We start from the raw sequence: 19,855 nt of genomic DNA on the forward strand, positions 1-19,855 counted from the left end.
GCAGCGCTAGCAATACTAGGCTCGCATTACGACTGTAAACAAGCTGACGTTAGCCACAGCTGCTACATTGTTAGAATGACTTATTTGTACCGGGCCATAACACAAAATTTGTCGGTTTGAAGTTTATTTTTTTGGAATGTGCAATTAATTTAATTAAAAATCAAATACAGGTGATAAACATACCTGTCGAGCAGAAAAGTTGCTAATTCCGCATCGCTTTTGAAGCCTCTCAGTTGCCTGAGGTCCCTTCGCTCTGCTTCTGTTTGCCAGTCTTGCCCAGTTGTTTACAAATGAGGAATGGGTGTTTTTTTTTTCCCCCTCATAGGTGGATATTCCAAACTAGTTTCATCAAAGCTCCTGAAGCCCAAGCTAACAGATTAGTGCAAGGCTGCGTGTGTGTGATTATGCCCGTGAGTGCGTGGCAGATGATTGACGCCTCGCTGGTCACGTCTCTGATAGGTTGTTTTTCCTCAGGCACAGTGGTTTCATAAAAAAACAAAACTCTACCTTTAAGTTTCCAACTAATGTCCATCTTTGATCAGATTCAGCTTTAGTGGAAAAACATGCATGTAATATCTGTAAAAAAAAATTAGGAAAATGCAATTTGGGGACAGGTTCTCTCCCATAATAAAACAACCAAATTCATTTGACAAGAAACATGACGTCAACACACTTTATTTGATTTAGTAGGCCACCAAAAAGGATGTGGCGGATGACATTTGACACCTGTGATTTAGCGTCAATGAAGTTTTTGGAGGGTGGGAGGAAGCAGGAGTACACATGCAGAACATGCAAACTACACAGAAAGGCCGAAAAGGAGATTCAAACCTTGAACCTCAGAACAGTAAGGCAAATGTTGTCACCACTTGGTGGCCTCATAATAATAATACAGGATGCTCGAAAAGTCCCTGCCCACCTGTTTTTTTTTTTTTTTTAATTAAGAGTCATGTTTCAATAAAGAATACATATGTATCTCCTTTATATGATATTGAAACAAGTGCACAGTGACTTTCCGAACACCCTGCACCGATTACCCCTTAAAGTTCACTCATTAATACACACGTATTGCAAATGTTTAAAGTGATCATTTCACGTATTTAACGATGATGTTAAGGTTTATATTACGTTCAAATGTATCAACAAGTGATATAAAACAGAGGGGGCGTCAAGTACGAACTAGCATGCGTGGTTCGACAGATTGGTGGTAAATAATCCAATAGGAAGGCAGCTCCAAGTTCTCCTGACCAATCAGAAGTACGAATGCCCACTAGGTCCCGCCTCGTCGATAATTAAACCCACACCAGCGTGGCGGAGGTGTTTGGAGTCTGCGAACTGAACCCTGCGAGCGAGTTCGCAACTTTCCGGGCCACCGCAGCTCCCTCCGGGTCGCACAAAAAAAACACTTGAATACGTTTTTGAATTTGATTAGAAACCCCCCGGAGTCGGCCCTGTGTTGACTTCTTTCTTTTCTTTTTTTTTTTTTTTTTTTTTTTAAATACCCCCGCCCCCCTCCCGTGGAAAGTGTCTGCTTCCTCGTTCGCCAGCGAGCTGAAAACATCTCCACATCCTCACAAAGAAAAACTTTGCTTGCTAGGCAGCTAACTCGCCACAACACGACAAGAAAAGTGGCGAAAAACTCATGACGAGCTATAAACCACGCGGCGTCGGAGAGAACTCTTAGCCACCCGTGGGAATGTCTACTCGGTGACTCGGGCTTGATTTTGCCTGGTTTATTCAGCGAACAATCGAGGGGTAGCAAGCGGCAGTGCTTCCCAGAGAGCACCCCCACCCCACTCCATCACCTTCCTCCACATCCATCGCTGGTCCACCGACGGCTGCAGCAGGCATGTCAGGCCGGAGTGGAGCTACCCTGGGCCCGCAGCCCCTCAAGGCGACGGTCCCCTATCAGCTGGCCAGCAAGCACCGAGCCAAAGGCAGGGATGGAAAGTCAGGTATGAGCCTCCCCACCTGTCAATCGTCATTGGAGCCAGTAATACTGGCTAACATGCAAAAGTACTCACATGATCTTGTACTCCAGTAGAAGTACAGACACTTATGTTTAACAAAAAATAAAAAAGTACTCTTTCAACTACTCACACTCTGTAGTACAGATACTTGAAAAAAGACTAGAAATAGAGGTACTGATTCAACTCCTTAAGTCAACATAAAAAAGGACGTAGTCTGAAATGTACACAAGTATATCTTTTTCCTCAATTATTTTCAATACCTCTTTAGTTAACTAGTATTGACTCAGGCTTTTATGTCATCATAACAATGTGTTCGAGCAATGAAAAATGCTACTTCAGTGGTCAACATTTTAATGTGTACAGTACAGTATAATGTTTATTAACGCCAGTTGTATGCTGATGACAGCTGGAAAGGCCAAACCGCAGCAGCTGTGCCCCGGCATGAGGCGGACGATGTCTCTGGACGCCATCATCGGCCCGTACCTGCAGGGCCACTGGCCCAAAGAACCCGAGGGCGGCTTGTGTCGAAAGGACAAATCCACTCAGGTCAGATGAGAATCCTTCTCGATGTCACTTTGAATGAAAGCGAGAAACTTTTGCTTCCACGTGTCATTAGAATGGACTTTGACTTTCCAGTCACAAATGTGTCATGTTGATTCCCAGCCACTGTGCTGCGGCATATCTGTGTGATCATCACGTGTTCCGCAGGTAATGATCCAATTTCACTTAATCGGTCTGAAAATGATTTATTACAAATAATGTATCTTTGTTCGTCTACCTATGCTAGCGATGTATAGTGACGGGCTGATTAATGCTCTCGAAAGTACATTTATCCACCTGTTGCTGTTCATGCAAGAGAATGCTGTGGTTTTGTCTTCAAGTGAACAGGCCCAGATTTGTAATTTGTAATGTAAAACCCAAAATTACCATTATTTCAGTATGCAGTGGACCCCCTCGTATTCACGATTCGGCATTTGCAAAATCGCCTATTAGAAAAATAATTTTTGGAGGGGGAACCTATCCTCCGTTATTCACTGAAAACACACCTATTCTCGACTTTCTGTAATATGAAAAAAGTCACATTTTTATTGTCGTGGCAATATAATCTCCACAGTATGCATTTGGGATGGCGGAGTACAGATACCGGCCTTATTTCAAGGTATTGGATACCAACCATCAATACTTATACAGCAAAAATAGCTGACATTGAGTAAGCCCTCCTCACCAGTAGTTGGCACTACAATGTGGCAGTTTGACACATCGCCGAATCATCATGTGAGTGAGAAAGAAAGGTCTGCGTTCACAATTAGCTGTCACTTTGTTCATTGAAATTTTATGTTTCAAAAGTATGTACTAATGGTATATGTACTGGATATCGCTGAGTACTCAAGAGTGAATACTCGTACTGGTATCGGTCTGAAATAAAGTGATATCGAACAACGTAAACACGTAGCGTTTATTGTTGCGTCTCTTTACAGTATTTTGAGACAACGGTTACTGTCTGCTGTACACAAGCGAAAAAAAAACCCATATAACTAGTTGTACGCTCAACCTAACTTCTGCTCAAACTAACTTGCTCGAAGGTGGAAGGTGGTAGTTCTGCCGACACACATACTCACTCAGTGTTTCCAGCCTACAGCTCACTCATCAAATCAAAAATCTAACATTCTACTGTACTTTCCCTTTAACACATACACTGCCATTGACGGCTTTAGAAGTCAAATATCCATGTTAACTGGGAAGGCTCCCAGTGATTAATTGGGACAACAAACAGTTACTGTAGCCTGAAACCCCCCCCCCCCCCCCCCCCCCAAAAAAAACTTCAAACTAGCTGTCAGCGCAACAGAACTTCTGCAGCAGAAGCGGTAGTTCTGCCTGCACACACTCGCTCATCCAATCACAAATTTAACAGCAGCCGCAGTAGATCTGTTATTGACAGTCAGCGGGAATGTATAGTGTAGATAAGATGGCAGCGCCCATGCTTGCAGCAAGTGCTTTGGCTCACGATAGTTTCCAATCTAGGTTGCCAGATAGCCAAACTAGGACTAAACACTGCATCAAAACCATTGGAATCTGTAACAACAGCTCCGTGGAACATTACTAAACCTATTTACAGCCGCTAGTTCTTGTTGTCACTGTGCGGATCCGACGGTTCAGGTCAGTAAACACCGAAGCGCAAGCCCGTAGACTGCAATATGTTTATGGTTTAAACTATTAATATAGGCAGTTATAATCGTTTTTCGGGCAGTGTCAATTATTCATGGAAATTCACGACTTGCCAATGGGCTCGGCCTTTGTCCCCTGTGAATACCGGGGCTCCACTGAATATGCTTTTTGCAACATTTCTTCCTGGTGTGATTATTTTTTTATTTTTTTTATTTTTATTTATTTATTTATTTTCTTTTCCCCCCTGATGTTCAATATGTGCCTTAGCTCCCAAAAATGTTGGGAAATACTGGTCGAACGGGCAGGATGGGCTTGAGATAAAGTTGCAGAGTTTGCCTGTAGCCTGCATAGCAGTGAGGACCACGGCCTTGAGCAAGAGTCAGCTGCACCATCCTCTCTGCACGCTCGCTTCCTTTTTGTGTGTATGGTGTGATATGACTGCAGTGGAACCTTCAATGTTAATGTCAAAGCAAGGAAATAATCTTAAATGACTCAGTTTGGTCCGGGCTCAAGCTGTCTCCATTCCTTAACACTCTCGAAACAAGAATAGTTAACCCCTTTCTAATGAAACTGAAAATAAAGTAAAAAAACAGACTCACCCTGTGAAGACATCCTGAAAAACTTGTAATGGAGAGGCAACAGGAAGGTCACCTTTTTGCATTTCATATGTAAAGTATTGTTGGAATGAATACGTTATGTGGTATATAATAAGTGCAAAAACAGCGATTGCTTGGTCAAATTAAGGTTGGCATATTATTAAAATAATCAAACTGTGATTTAATCAATTGTATTGTTCTGTAGTGAGCAGCCACACCCTTTCTAATGCTGCAGTAAATTCCATTTCCAGTTCGATGGCTATCATTGCATCTTTTCTCTTTGTCACCGCTGGTACTTCTGTGGTGAAATCGCGCACACACAAAAAAACACAAGCCCAAGAAAAAGCACAACTTGTTTTTTGTGGCATATTTTTCTGGAACATGTTTGTTGAACTCCTCGTGTGCTGTCGTTTGATGTAACACAGTGGAACCTTGATGTGCGAGGTTAATTCGTGATTAATCCGTTCCACCCCACCCCACCAAAAAATAAAAATGTTGTGGTTACGTTTATTTTATTTTTTTTAATCAAGAAAAACTGCACTGATTTGTAAAATAATGTAAAAACAAAACATAATGAAAGTGAAGGTAAAGCAATAAAGTGGTTTTTATGAAGTGTTGTTAAGAAGAAAGTCTCCCACACACATTGTATTACATTTGTTTGTTGATCTGCCTTTTCAGTGGTGTGGCCGAATGAGTTTGAGAAGACTTAAGAAGCCTGGAGTCAGTCGCTTTGGCGGATGTTAGTGTGTCTTTTTTTTTTTTTTTTTTTGGTCACTTCATTCAAATGACGGCGTATCTGAAGCTCGTGCAAAGTAAAATTTTGGTTCGCAAAGCTAAAAAAATAGCTCTCAATATAATGCAGTGCAAATTACAACCACCATAATGGACGATACCCTTTCGACGGTGTCAAAGCTTTATCATCTTTGTAAAGGCAGAATTTTGAGATACAGCTCATGCATTGGATGTCAATGGCCTGTGTACCTAACGAAGTAACCTAATTTAATGTTGTTGTTTTTCTCTCTCTCTTGTTTCCAGACTCCAAACTGGTCAGACAAAACACAGAGCAGGAGGGACGATGACAGCGCCGTCATCAACCACAAACGCTCTGCGTCATGGGGCAGCGCTGAGCAACTCCACGAAGTGAGCGTCCGCCAACTCTCGACACTCCTTGTTCTAATCTGTTTGAATGAAATGGAAGTGGTAGATGTGTGTGGAAGATTGTCAGGCCGATTGATTGAAGGTAACCTCTTTCCATTGCAGATCACCAAACTAAAACAACAGCTGCAGCAGCGCAGCAAACCTGGTGTCTCAGGGGGGCACGACCGAGACCGCCAGCGTGGCTTCACTCTCGGGAGCTGTAACCTAGGAACCACTCAGGTGCTTCTCCGCCCCACTGGCAACATACACCTTCAGAACACCTGCTCCTCTTTTCACTTTTCCCCCAAGTGCAAAGGGCCGATCTGAGGGAGCTGAGACCTCTGCCAAGACTTATACTGTACGTTTTTACTTTTGAAATGAAACTTGTGATGCCTTAACTTACCAGTGATCCGACTTGTAAGTTTTTCGTGATACGACCTGTCGCGCAGCCGATTTATTTTCCTTTTGACTTGCTAGCAGCAATGTTGATACAAGCGCCGTACGGTGTCAGCGAACTCAACTCTGTTCACAACAAGCAGCAGTTTGGCAGATGATAAACAAAAACAAACGAGGCTTCACATTGTTTCTTGCCACTCCTCGTTTAAGTTTTCCGTCAAACGAAACATAAAACAGAAAATTACGTGTTGTGTAATTAAAATAACCACAAACATTTTGCCTGACAAGCCCAAGTCTGCTAGCCTAATGTTAACACACTACGCACAGCGCCCTAGACAGGCTAACAAAACTAGCATCGGTTTTGCAGTTATAATTCTCGAAGAAATATTTGTACACAAACGGCGCAGCAACACACATAGACAGACAATATAACAATACTCACAAGGCATATGCAGGAAGTCCTCGAGTTACGACATACTCGACCTACGGCGTTGAGACTTCACGCCGCCCGCGCCTCGTCCGCCATTTTGTCCTGAGCTGTGTGGCGGCAACAATAAAGGCACGAAGCACCGATTTGCTGCTTTAATGGCTTTATTAGCTCCTCTGCACATGTAACTACACGGGGGACCCGTTGTTTGTGTGTCAACTGATGCGGGCAACGCAGTGTGGATTTTACAGTTTCTCCACGGTACGAGAATAGAGTCGAGCTAAGTACAATGGGAAAAGTCCATTACTTCCATGCAAGTAATGGGAAAAGCCATGTACAAAATAGGTTTTACTCACACAAACAAGCTTGTGTGGCTAAAAACGTGGTCAAAGGGAGGTAAATAAACAAGTTGCACCCTGTGTGGAGATCTTCGGGCCATGTTCACCTCACTTGGGCACGTCACAGGAAATGAAAGAACTGAAACACTGAAACAACAGGAAGGACACAACATAACACTGCTTCTGCATTTTAACGCAGCTGTCCTAGGTTTTTTTTTTTTTTTCCTCTCCTCCCCCCCCCCCTTCTTTCATTTTCAGGCTCTCTGCTCACTTCAGCAACACAAACCCGTCCGTGCCGCGAGCCGCTCTTGGGCGGTCGTGCTGCTTTTGAGGATTTTGTTGCCGCTTCATGAAATTCCTGCGATATCTCGGCACCCGTTGCGGCCGTGCTCAGGAATTTTCTTCACAACCGCTCACCCCCCTCTCCCCCTTTTGCGTGAAAGGCACATCAGAGAGCTTCATAAGGACAGGGGATGGTCACAGGACAGCCTTAAATGGCGTCTGTTTTGAAAATTCCATCCAAATCTAACTTGTTTGTGTCTTCAGACGCAGCCCATTCCCATCCCGCTGGCTCCCCTGTCTACGCTGGTGCCTCGGCTGTGCTGCAGCGTCGAGGGCCTCAACCAAGAGCTGGAAGGCATGTTCATCTGTCAGCCGGGACATCGTCAGCATCAGGTAATGGCAAAAATGCGGATTTCTTTTGATTTTTATTTATTTATTTTTTTTCGTCACACTTTATCACTGTTGCATTATTTTCTAGTAAATGGATAATTTAATAACAGATTTTTCCAAGAAAAAAGTAGTCCTCCAAATTAATTAAGAATGCATTGTTACTGAGTAACTCGTGAGTCACTTCAGATAATTTTGTTAAAATCAGAGCATGAGAGTCAAATTGACAGAAATATGATCGGAATGTGCAACTTCAGGTATTGCCCAACAGTATAATTTTAACAAACAAACAAAAACATTTGTATAAAACAAATGAAGACAAACAAGTTGAGAAATGGTCTTAAATTAACTTTATTTACATCTGTAAAATGGCCCAATTGGCTCACCAGACAGAGATTACATAGCAAACCGCAACATGTTTGCTCAAGTTGGGTGTCGAGTTGTTGTAGGCTGAAATGTGGCCATTTTTAGGCAGACAGATGACAGCGCTTGACAGATTGTAGCTTTTCTTTTTCGTAGCCTGTAAGGTAAACTGATTCAAAGTGAAGGCCGGGAGTGTTTGTTCTGCCTCTTCTGACTGCGAGTCGCACTCGCACCCCGTCGTTTCCTCCGTTGTTTCGGCCAGGCTTCACGCAAATGAGTCACTTGGAAAACTTTTCCTGTGTGGGCCTTGGACACTTTGTGTTTGATCACGTGACTGCCTGGCCCAGTTTATTTGGTGAAATGGGAGTCCATCGCTGGTAGTTACCTTGGATTGGTGAAATTCGAGCTTTATTCATCTTTATATAATGTCCTTTTGTATTTATTCCGGTGTTTCCTGTCTTTCCAGCTTTTGGAGGTTCCAGACGGCCACCGTGCTCCTGTCCCGCCGCAGAGCTGCAGCAGTGGATCTCAAAGTGACCCGGCCTCCGTGACACCTCCCTCGGCGTCTTCCGCTTCGTCCTCACCGTGCTCCTCTCCCACTTCCACCTCCCCACTCATATCCGAAGACGCCCCTCTGGACGTGCACAAAGGTCGCTGAAGCTCCGAACTTGCTTGCTTGTTCCACGACATCTTTGGTGAATTAACTGTCATCTCCGCTACAGGATTGGATCTCCTGTCCCCGGTGTCATCCCTGAGCGAGGCAGATCTTTCCCTGCCTCTGCTGATCTCCTCCTCGCCCGGACCCAACAAGAGCTGCTGCTTCCAGAGAGAACCTCCGGAGGGCTGCGAAAAAGTCCGGGTCTGGGAGGAGACTAGGTGCGTTAGTCTTTAGTTGGTGTTTTTAGGGGAGCTGAAACGGATTAATGCCATTTCCATTCATTTCAATGGGGAAATAAGTTTTGAGATGCAAGCGTTTGTGTGCTCACGGAGCAAATTAAACTCATAAGTCGTGGCACCGTCGTACACTGGTTGACTCTTCTTTTCTTCCTTTCAGCACTTCAAACCACCAAAAGTCAGTGCCCGTCTCCTCGTGCCCAGACCCCAACAAGGTAAACTTTACCCCCCATGGGGGCTCTGCCTTCTGCCCCGTCAGCCTCCTTAATCCCCTGTTGCCCTCCATGGACCTGCTCTTCTGCAGCTTGTCCGTCACGAGCCAGGGAGTCACGTGCGCCCCCCTCGACCCTCCCGCCGCCTCCTTAGGCGAAGGCTGCGTGCGCGTTGACACCTTCTAATGAAAGCTCACACATTTCCTAATAGTGGTTGCTGTTGCTTTATTTTAGGAAAGTTTCCTTTTCTAGCCAGGTATAAAATGTTTATTGGGGGAAAAAAAAAATCATACTATTGAGAGTAATCAATCCAAAGAGGAGGAGCTACTTGTTTAGTCATTTATTATTATTTTTTTTTTCCTTCTTTTTTTTATGGTGTATAATCCAAAGATTTACTTTTGGCTAAACATGTGTGAGATGGTCTTATGAAAAGGACTTTTTCAAGATGTTGCTGCTTGACTGACACACTCTCTAAAATAAGCCTTTTTTTTTTTGGGGAGTCTACAAAAGGTTATTTATCTGGGTCTCACCATCCTGTTTGTTTGACCTAGCATGGCTGGTGTACAAAGCATGACAAATCAGTTGGATTCTTTCATTTCACACTTTGATGATTGCTGGCTGAAGGGTAACTTTGGTAGCTTCAGCGTACACATTCCTACTTTGAACAGTTTGTGTATCTTGGGGGGGGGGGACAATTTAAAAACAAGTTACCGTACCATTAAAACAAGTCTTAATGGTATGTTTAAGGATGTAGTTGACTGCCTAACCTAACCAGTTTTAGTGGTGTAGAATTGTCAATTCCCTCTTTGTGTGTGTGTGTGTGTGTGTGTGTGTGTGTGTGTGTGTGTGTGTGTGTGTGTGTGTGTGTGTGTGTGTGTGTGTGCACGCGTGTGCGTGTAGTTGTTTTTTTTTTTTTTCCTGGTAGACACATTTGCACAATCTGAACTGCTACTTTTGCAAATAATTTTTTTTTTTTTTTTTTACATTCACTTTTGTACTTTTGTAAAGTTGTTTCAACATCCCCATTTTTTTCAAATAACCTGCAAAATAAGCTAAAAAGAGAGAGAGAAAAAAAAAGCCTGTTACTTTTAGTTTTATGTCTGTATAATCCAGACAGGTGTTACGTGAGATATTGTACTTTTTTTTTTTTTTTTTTTTTTTTTTTTTTTTTTTTTTTTGATACACTTCCAGGAAAGGGATTTTTACAGAGGAGATGCTCCTCGCTTACATACGTTCGTCTGGTTTTGTGTATGTGCACGTGGATGGAACAGTAGTCAGACCTTTCCTAGTTTTAGTATCCTGGTGAAATGTGTATCAGCTGAAAGTTTTTTTGTTTTTGTTCCCCCCCCCCCCCCCTCTCTTCTTATTTTCCCCCTGAACTAAGGCTAAATTTCAGTGTGGCGTGTATGTGTGTGGATGCTGGGGGAAGTTCTGTCATCTCAGGTACTGTGTTCTGTCCACATGAATTCCACCCTTGACAATGTGTGCGGCCTTTTTTTGTGATGTATTAAAAGTGGAACCATTCAAAACACTGCTTCTGTGGTTAAAGTGGTGTTTATGTACATAAATATTACATTTTCCCACGTTTGTGAGATTTTGTTATGGGCTGATCGACCTTAAACTGGGCTGACTTGAGGACTATTAAGTGAATGCGTCACTACAAACGTCTCGACAAACAGTCTTCAGATAAACATGCAAATGTAAGCCCCTGTGGCTGTGAGCAACATGAGGATGACAGCAGAGCACTAAGTGTTGAATTAAAGTGCTTTAATTTTATAGGAGCAGGAAACAGGAAATGACAATGCTTTCTGGAATAGGATTTTTCCCTCATGCTTCTTTAATTGGCCAGCTTCCTCAGGGAAGGATGGCAAACGTCACAATTATCTATCTTTTTATTTATTTATTTTTTTGAATAAACTTCTCCACTCACCGCTCAAATATTTTTAAGCGCCGGTCACGTGACTCACGTTGCCAGCGGTTGCCCTTAAGCGTGTGCTGATTGGCTGAGCTCCCAGTAGGTGTGGCGTGTACTTCAAGGGTCCTTCCGGCCTGTGGGAAACCGTACAAGCGCTCTCCCGCAGAGAAACCTGCCGTCATTACAGGCCACGTTGCCGTTTATTTAATCCGCGGAGCGGGTCAGTTGTCAACATGTCGATGCTCGGGACCGTCGCGAAGCAGCTCAAGAACCATCCAGCTGTGAGTGTGTGTGCCGTGACGTTTTGAATTCTATTCGATATGATATGTAGAAATGACCCGGTGACATTGAACTGTGTCTCGCTAGAGGACGACCGCAACGCACCGCACCGTCCTGTCCTTCACTCCGTTCTATTCGAAACATTCCGTTTACAACCGTACACGGGCTTTTAGATTATTCTAGACATTTGAGCAACGGTGACAGTTGATGAAATCATACAAAACATGCATTTCTTATGGGCCCATGACAGGTGGAAATACGAATATGCCGATAAATGTGTATATTTCAATCTGCATACAGTCTATGCTTACACTTCTTATATCACCGTATCGCTTTTTCTTAGAAATCAAATAAAAACGATCATTATTATTATTATTATTATTATTTTTGCTCATCAGCTGATCCCCCTGTTCGTCTTCATTGGTGGTGGGGCAGCCATGAGCATGCTGTACCTTGGCAGACTGGCGCTGAAGAATCCTGATGTTTCGTGAGTCCCTGTGATTATTTTTCCCTGGGTTAAAAAAAAAAATAAAAATGTGTGTGTATATATATATATATATATATATATATATATATATGTATGTGTATATATATATATATATATATATATATATATCAATTTTAAAATATATATGAATTGATGTGTGAAAATGTATCCATTTTCCGTTTGTTAGTTGGGATCGCAAGAACAACCCCGAGCCTTGGAACAAATTGGAGCCCAATCAGCAGTACAAGGTATGCACCTTTTGCAAAAAAAAAAAAAGAAAAATCATCGGTTTGTCACATTTTGCTATTCAGAAGCACATGTACGAGTAAAATGAACATATTTGTTTTATTTTATAACATACTGACAACACAACTTCCAAAGCCATATATTGTCTTTTAAAATGATCAAAATATCAAAAAAGGTCTCTTTTTTGTGTGTGTGTGTGTGTGTGTGAATGTTTTTTCAGAGCTGTATATTGAATTTCCATCCCATATTTGTCTATGTTTTGATTCATTGTATTACTCCTTCCACCTTTACATGGAGTTTGATGTAAGCTACCTTTTTATCATGCAGGATAAGCCATACCTTCTCTCTCTCTTCTTTGATCTTGCATCAAAGTTAAAAGTTGTCTACTTAATACTTGTGTGTGTGCCCAGCTTTTTGCAATAAACACGGACTACTCCAAGATGAAGAAGGACAGGCCCGATTTCTAAGGCCCTTTCTCATACTGTTGTCCCCCCCAAACGGAGCCTTCGTACAACGCTGACTGAAGTTCGGGTCACGCAGTGCGCTGCTGTCATCCATCCAGTCCATACATGAAATGTGAACGTCGAGGGGAAATCATGTGTTCATCAATGACTGTATAAATAAATCAGGCAAGCACCTGTTTAGCTGAGTAAATTTTGAGTTTATTTTGAACTTTACTGTGGTGTAAGTTATTAAAAAGTATTGAATCACCCTTGTCGTTTTGTTGTTATTTGGAAATTTAGAATTATAATTACCATCAAAAGTGACTTTTACATGACATTATAATTAATGATTTTATTAAAGGAAGTGCAAATAACTGGTATACTGCACATACATTCTAATGCATTTACTAACATGAGTAGATATACTCATGTAGATTTTAATCAGCCCCATGAATTATTGTTATTCTTCCGTCCATCCATCTTTTGAACCGCTTATCCTCTTTTTACTTAAATTTATTTAAATGTGACTATTTGGACTGTTCCCTCTCGGTAGCTGCAATTCCCATTTTGACCACATGATGCCAGTGTTGCTTTTACCGACTACATAACCAGGCTGTAACTCCATGCGGACGTGGGTGAATAAAACATTCCTGGAATATCATATTTGCGGAATAAACACTTCGCAAATTGCTATTAAAACAAGTTATACACGCGTTCATCTATATAAGTGGTCGCGTATATTCGATCTCAAACCATTGAAAAGAAGAGGAAGACCAGGCGAAAGAGAACGGAAGCGGAAGAAGTCAAATCTCGCGAGGTTTACTCAAAAACAAAAGCGGGATCCCAAACAGCAATGTCGGTTAGGCAAAGGCAAGCAAACGCGACGGCTGTCGAGTTGGACCCGACGGAGGACTTGTCTGCTCGAGTTCTTCTCAAACATATTATCAGCACCGCGCCACACAGCACTCCCGTCACCCGCAGGTAAGCAAAACGATAAAAAACCCACGGCACACCACCAAACAAAAAACGTCACAAAAAGTAGACGCGCACGGGTTAATTTTTTTAATTGAGCGACTGAAGTCAAGTCAAATCTATCCCAGTTTCATGCAAGATGGTTGATTGATTTATGTAAATAATTTATTTTTAAATGTTAATAAAATAACCAATTTTAAACATTTAGCATTCTGTTTTTTTAAATTAAATATGTTAATTCAGTATGATTAAGTTAATCATAGATAATAGAATTTAGAACACACACCACAATTAATTTACATTGTAAGTTTTTTTTTTTTAAACTCATCTACAAATGTTTTGAGCATAAAGGTTTGCCCACCCTTGAAATAAAGGCATATACAATGTTGCAAGGAATGATTTTTGTTGTTGTTTGTTTCCGAACATAGATCTAAATATCAAATGTCTTCGCTTTTAGTGTCTCCAACGAGCAGAGCAGCTCATTAAGATGCATCACCAGATCGAGAACCAAAGCTGGGCGTGCACAAACGCCGCAGAACATCTTAAGGGACAGTATGAAGCGTAAGCTACGTGAGGTAAGAAAAGCACCTCATAGCACAGTCTTGTCAGATTTGTTTGTTTATTTAATTAACTAATTAATTATTATTTTTTTTTTTTTTTACTTCACATAACTACTTTAAACTTCTCTTTCTAGAGCATATCCAGGCGATCTCTGCCACCTACAAGAAGGACAACTGCCTCGGCAATGCTGAAAAAGGCAAACACGCCGGCCTCATCCTCCTCATTGTTGGACGAGGGAGACACGCCGAGGCACATTCTCGAAAATATCCTGCAGACAGGTGGGCGTGACGCTCATACAAGTCTTCACACTGTGCCACTGAGTTGTTCAACGGCGTCCATTGCGGTGGTCTTTAGATACAGTCAAGGCACTTGTGGTTCATGAGGAAGCTTCGCCTGTGGCGCCGCAGCTGACTTCAGCAGACTCCAGCCTCGTCGACAAACATCAAAGGTATACGATATTTGCATTGATTGAAGTTTTTTGCTGCCATTTGTGTTCATAAAGTAAAATAATAAATAAAAGGTTGTCTGGCTTGTTTATAACAAAATGTTTAACTTTTAAGAATTGAGATTTCTGAGTTGGATCTGGCCAATCTAACGTTTGGCAATGTAGCGAGCATGGCAAAGGGACTGAAGAGAAAGCGACCGCGTCGCAGCCTCAACGTTACCGCCTTTGAAGAGCGGCTCAAACAAGGCCATGATGGTAAGATGAAAGCTGTTGCGATTTACATTGAAATCTCCCCAGTCCAACACAATCGGTGCTGTGACGCTGGTCGACTTTCAACTTGTTGTAATTTCACAGCTATTTTAAGTTCCATCATAAAACATTTAGTAACTGAAATATTTTGTTCACTCATTCACTGCCAGCATTCCCAGTTAACATGGATATTTGACTTGTAAAGCCGTCAATGGCAGTGAATGTGTTTAATATTTTAACATTTTCTGTCATGGCAGTATAACCTCTGTCGTGAAAATACAGCCAGTACGTGAATAGGGAAATCTGCGGGTAATTGACGGCCACGCAAAAAGGTGTGTAATTGCTAATAAGTGCCACAAGATGGTGACAAAGCATTTTGTTCCTGTTAGACAAAGCTATGGCTTAACTAAATGAAGCTTCTCCCGTCAATTACAAATGTGCTTGGCACTTTGATCACATTGTACCAAAGCAATACTTTCTAATCAGACATGGCTTTGGCCTGAGCACAAAAACAACAAATAATAGAAGATAAGTTCCTCTCAAAAATGTACAAGTAGGCAAATTTGGGAACCACAAAAATGCGAGGGTTGACTATACTGTAATCGCATTGTTTATTGTGAGTTTTGTTGACTAACTGTTGCATATTTGTGCAAACAGATGCTGAAAATGAAGAGGACAAATCGGCGCAAGATGATCTGTCGCTTTCTTTGTCAAAGTATGATGACACAATTTATTGTGCCTATTATATACACTGTGAGTTTTGGTTACAATTCTGTGATGTAACTGGGCCTGTTCTACTTGGTTTGCAAGCGTCACTTCACTTGGGATCGATCGGACTGAGAAAAAAGGGCTGCGGAGAAGAGTTTCTTACCATCAGAAAATCACAGAAAATGAGTTTGGTGACGCTGTAAATAAGATGAATTTAGATCATGGTAATTAAGCTTTTTTCTTTTTGTTTACACCCCCCCCCCCACACACACATATATCCTTTGAGCTGTGATTACATGCTCAGTGCATGATTTTTCCAACTGTTCAGCTGTTATTCCTTATGTATTTTTTGGTTTGGTATCTCCACTTTTTCCCCTCTCAGGAGGGAGCGGCTTTGTGCAGGGGGAGCCTGGACCCAGCGAGACCACCCATGCTGACACCGTCACTCTGGGTCTAAGCAAGTGGGACGAATTTGAGGTCACCAATGATATTATCCACTGCAACACCGCCCTCTACCCCCAGCCGGATTCTGCCGCCCCCGACCTCTCCGTAAGCGCAATGCACGACAAGTCCACTGTCATGGCGTCGCAGCTTCAGAGGGTGCTGGAGGAGGGCGGGCAGAGACTTCTGGATGTGACAGAGAGCCAGAAGAGGAGAACCACTGCTGATTGTGAGGAAGAGGACAGTGATTTCCAAATCAAAGGATGGAACGGAATTGGAGTCTGAGGAAGAGGGCAACAAGGAAGGAGAGGGAATTGCAGTTGATTCCCAAATTGAAGAGGTGCCTGCAGCCCCCTTGAAGAAGAGGAAGATCCAGCCACATCTGAAAACGAAGAGGCTGCACCCCCAACTGAAGAGGGGGAGGACGTAAAGACATCTGAAGAAGAGGAGGAAGACGCATTGATATCCAAAGAGGAGGAGGCTGCAACCCTACCCGAAGAGGAGGAAGATGCACTATGTGAAGAGGAGGAAGATGCATTGATATCTGAAGAAGAGGAGGCTGCAACCCCACCAGAAGAGGAGGAAGATGCAATATCTGAAGAGGAAGAAGATGCATTGATATCTGAAAAAGAGGAGGCTGAAATCCCACCTGAAGAGGAGGAAGATGCATTGATATCTGAAGAAGAGGAGGCTGCAACCCCACCTGAAGAGGAGGAAGATGCAATGATATGTGAAGAAGAGGGGGCTGACTCTAAGACTGAAGATGGAGTTGATTCTCATTCCGAAGAGGACGCCGCCGCCGGGTCTCAGTCCGAGGAAAAAGACGTGGCTGAAGATGAGAATGATGGACGGCAGGAGGAAGGAGAGGAGGAGGAGGAGGAGGAGGAGGAGGGAAGGAATCACGACGTGGAAGACATCGAGCAGCTAGCTCGGCGATCTTTGGGTGCTCTCGTGGTGCCTGTTCCAGAGGATGACGCCACGGAGCCTGGTAAGAATCTGAAAAAATATTCACTGCTGGGGGTAGAAGGCTTTTAATTTAAGACAAAATATTTGGTACACATCCGTATACTTGTGCAACATTTAATCAACAACTATTTTGATAATGGATTAATGTTTGAGAGCCGTTGGTTAACTTAAAATGGTCCAAATCCTCTGATTTCAGCCTCTCTGCTGTAAAGATTCTCAAATTTCTGTTGTCCTCCATGAAAGCAGGCTGATTTTCTTAGTTTCATTTAAAATAAGACAATTGCTAACCTTTGCTTTTACTTTGGAAAACAATGATCAACATTTTTACCCATTTTCTGACAGACATGTTGCCAGACCAAATCACTAACTGAAACATAATCACTTTATGAAAACAAAACAAAAACCTGCCCAAGTACAGTTCAGTTGTATATACAGTAACGTTTAAGTTAACACACATTTGTATTCTTTAAGACTGTTTATTAACCTTTATTTAGGTGCAGTTTGTTTTAATGTGGAATACATTTTAATTGGACCATTATTATTATTTTTTAATTTCCTATATTTAAGTGTAGTGTTATTGTGTAAACTGTGCATGCAATGTTACAGTGGCTTTCAATAATATTAGATATTAGCATTATGTGAATGGGCAGATGATTTGATACAGCTCTTGAATTGGATCGTACCTAATGGTTTGACTGGTGACAGTATAATTAATTTGCAACATTTTGTGCATTATTATCACAATATGTTGGATGCAATGGTGTGCAGGCGGGTCAGAGGTCGAGAACAGAACCGAGAGCGCAAGCAATTCCGGCTTTGAAAGCGGTCCAGACATCGATCAGGACTTCTCAAGACCCGGGCAGGAAGAGGCTTCTGATATCGGGGAAGAGCCCGATCCCCGTGACCTGAACTCTTTTCATCTTCTGAGGGTGAGCAACGCCGAAGGACACAGCGATCAGCCTGAAGAGGCGGCCGCCGCCGAGGTTGCGGACCCCACCGAACTTGAGGAAGAGTCGGAGGAAGACGACGACCAAGATTCCGACGGTATTGCTCTGATTCAACGTGAGCTGTTTTAAAAAAACAAATGTGCATTGCTTATTAATATGAATGATTTTTTTGTTTGTTTTTCTTTCCATTTGCAGAAATCCCCATGAAGACTCCAGCATTCGTTCGAGAGAAAAGGAAGACTTTTCAAGTCCCCTATCCAATCTCGCCCACGGTTTTCAAGCCTCAGGCTAAGCAAGTCGTGCTTCAGCATCACAGTCGACTTTTTTCAAATTGTTTTTTTTTAATCTGATGTTTTACTGACAAATCCCAGTAGTTCAACTGAAGCCGGACCTCCAGTCAAACCAAAGCGGGTCAGAAAGCGGAGAAGTGGAGGAGCGCAAACGATGGACGGTGGTCTTCCTAAGAACTACCTTATGAGCACGTTTAGGCACTTTGCCAAAGCCAAGGTCTCTGCGGATGTTTACCCCGTCATAAAAGAGACGTAAGTGCCTGCAAATATTTGAAATGGTCGTTGTATGGAACCACATTAAATGATGTGCACTGCATTGATTACTTCACCATCATTTTGTCCACCAAGGTAGTCATGTTTTTACATGCTAAGGTTTGGTTTTTGTATATGCAAGGATGCGCCCTTAAAATCTGGGGACAAAAAAAATCAATAGCATTGAGGGGGGAAAAAAACAAAAAATTTTTTGATACTTATAATCCTTCAAGGGAAAATTCTACAGTTTTCGTTCGTTCGTTCGTTTCGTTTCGTTCGTTTTACAGTTTTCCCAGCAATAGGTGAAATCTGCAAAGTGGCGGTCATGTTTCCCCCCCCCCCCCTATTCTTTTACATGCATAATATTAACACCATATACAATTCTATTAAGGTACTCACCATTAAAGTTGATCCAATTTTTATTTTTTTATTTTTTATTTTTTAAATGTACTGCAGTCGGGAAGAGCATTGCAACTGTCACCCTAAGCTTATTTTCGTCCTTTATGTACCGGACCGAAGATGAATTTATAGCATAATGGCTGCCGAAGGGCGCAAACGTTCCTTCAACAAGTCGAGAAGTTGCATCCTTCCTGCAAGTTAGGTGCTACTTCTAGCGCCTTCCTCTGCCGCCAACTGCCATGCGCCTTGTTTGGGCCGCATAGTAGGGCCTGAAACAAAGTATTGTAACTTCTTCCAAAGATACACGATGAGATCTATTCATGTCATATTTATTGATAAAGAAACAAAACACGGATAGTGTGAGACGTACGCCGTCAACAAACTCCCTCTCGGCTCGCTTTACTTGGACGGGCGGTCGTTGGTTTACAGGTGACGGATGTTGAAAACTTTCCTCTGAGTGCTATTGTTATTTACTGTTTTTGAACCAGAATTGATAAATTCCTCGAGCGGATGGCGGACGACCTGGAGACGTTTGCTGTTCACGCCGGGAGAAAAACCATCGAGGTTGAAGATGTCGAACTGCTGTTGAGAAGGTAACTTGTTGTTTCATTTGTCCAATCCTGCACTGTGTCCAACTGAGAGGTGATTGTAATGTTTTGGTAACTTTATTTAGCTACACGAGATGTGCAAAACATTGGAAATGTATCCATACCGTGCAGTCGTGCAACATGTGTGATTTTGTCACCACGCTCATGATGCAGGCAGGGTCATGTGAATGACAAGGTGCCTGTGGAAGTGCTGATTGAAAAATACCTTCGCATGGACCAGCGCAAGCTCCTCATCCCCGTAGCAACCAGCGGGAACGTGGTCATCCCAAAAATGAAGAAGAGATGAATTATGAACGGAGTTTTCTCCATGTTTGTAATGCCTTCAGCTTGTACATGCCATTAGATTCACAGCGAGAGTTCTTGTTAAATGTAACATTTTCCAATAAAGTATTTAACCGTCATCCTGTTGCTTGCCTTCTATTCCTTACTCCAGATTACCCCTCGTTTTTTTGGAACATATTGATATTTAAATTAATTGTTCA

General features: G+C 42.4%; 3 protein-coding genes across 3 annotated transcripts; all 3 read left to right on the forward strand.

Annotated features, from left to right (window-relative positions):
- Nucleotides 1–1,553: 1,553 nt before the first annotated feature.
- On the forward strand, nucleotides 1,554–10,289 carry LOC133417928 (protein FAM117A-like). Its single transcript, XM_061706159.1, has 8 exons — nucleotides 1,554–1,952; nucleotides 2,374–2,513; nucleotides 5,765–5,869; nucleotides 5,990–6,106; nucleotides 7,574–7,702; nucleotides 8,526–8,709; nucleotides 8,782–8,935; nucleotides 9,114–10,289. Exons 1-8 carry the CDS (start codon nucleotides 1,847–1,849, stop codon nucleotides 9,349–9,351), a joined length of 1,173 nt encoding a protein of 390 aa, XP_061562143.1. The 5' UTR covers nucleotides 1,554–1,846; the 3' UTR covers nucleotides 9,352–10,289.
- Nucleotides 10,290–11,196: 907 nt separating this feature from the next.
- ndufa4b (NDUFA4 mitochondrial complex associated b) lies at nucleotides 11,197–12,798 on the forward strand. The gene is made up of 4 exons (XM_061706048.1): nucleotides 11,197–11,361; nucleotides 11,758–11,846; nucleotides 12,034–12,094; nucleotides 12,503–12,798. The coding sequence occupies exons 1-4, from the start codon at nucleotides 11,314–11,316 to the stop codon at nucleotides 12,557–12,559; spliced, it is 255 nt and encodes an 84-aa protein (XP_061562032.1). The 5' UTR covers nucleotides 11,197–11,313; the 3' UTR covers nucleotides 12,560–12,798.
- Nucleotides 12,799–13,376: 578 nt separating this feature from the next.
- cenpt (centromere protein T) lies at nucleotides 13,377–19,765 on the forward strand. The gene is made up of 14 exons (XM_061664007.1): nucleotides 13,377–13,516; nucleotides 13,965–14,082; nucleotides 14,202–14,346; nucleotides 14,423–14,516; nucleotides 14,629–14,768; nucleotides 15,420–15,477; nucleotides 15,573–15,694; nucleotides 15,853–16,190; nucleotides 16,248–16,899; nucleotides 17,646–17,921; nucleotides 18,020–18,116; nucleotides 18,196–18,366; nucleotides 19,254–19,358; nucleotides 19,527–19,765. The coding sequence occupies exons 1-14, from the start codon at nucleotides 13,389–13,391 to the stop codon at nucleotides 19,657–19,659; spliced, it is 2,577 nt and encodes an 858-aa protein (XP_061519991.1). The 5' UTR covers nucleotides 13,377–13,388; the 3' UTR covers nucleotides 19,660–19,765.
- Nucleotides 19,766–19,855: the final 90 nt, after the last annotated feature.

This window comes from Phycodurus eques, chromosome 19 (genome assembly GCF_024500275.1).
Source record: "Phycodurus eques isolate BA_2022a chromosome 19, UOR_Pequ_1.1, whole genome shotgun sequence".
NCBI classification, from domain to species: domain Eukaryota; kingdom Metazoa; phylum Chordata; class Actinopteri; order Syngnathiformes; family Syngnathidae; genus Phycodurus; species Phycodurus eques.

Coding starts and splice junctions, on each gene's coding strand:
- LOC133417928 (XM_061706159.1), top strand. CDS start 1,847: ATGTCAGGCCGGAGTGGAGCTACCCTGGGCCCGCAGCCCCTCAAGGCG. Junction 1,953..2,373: donor AGGCAGGGATGGAAAGTCAG/GTATGAGCCTCC, acceptor TGCTGATGACAG/CTGGAAAGGCCAAACCGCAG. Junction 7,703..8,525: donor CGGGACATCGTCAGCATCAG/GTAATGGCAAAA, acceptor CTGTCTTTCCAG/CTTTTGGAGGTTCCAGACGG.
- ndufa4b (XM_061706048.1), top strand. CDS start 11,314: ATGTCGATGCTCGGGACCGTCGCGAAGCAGCTCAAGAACCATCCAGCT. Junction 11,847..12,033: donor CTGAAGAATCCTGATGTTTC/GTGAGTCCCTGT, acceptor TCCGTTTGTTAG/TTGGGATCGCAAGAACAACC. Junction 12,095..12,502: donor AGCCCAATCAGCAGTACAAG/GTATGCACCTTT, acceptor GTGTGTGCCCAG/CTTTTTGCAATAAACACGGA.
- cenpt (XM_061664007.1), top strand. CDS start 13,389: ATGTCGGTTAGGCAAAGGCAAGCAAACGCGACGGCTGTCGAGTTGGAC. Junction 14,769..15,419: donor GCTCAAACAAGGCCATGATG/GTAAGATGAAAG, acceptor TTGTGCAAACAG/ATGCTGAAAATGAAGAGGAC. Junction 17,922..18,019: donor CGACGACCAAGATTCCGACG/GTATTGCTCTGA, acceptor TTCCATTTGCAG/AAATCCCCATGAAGACTCCA.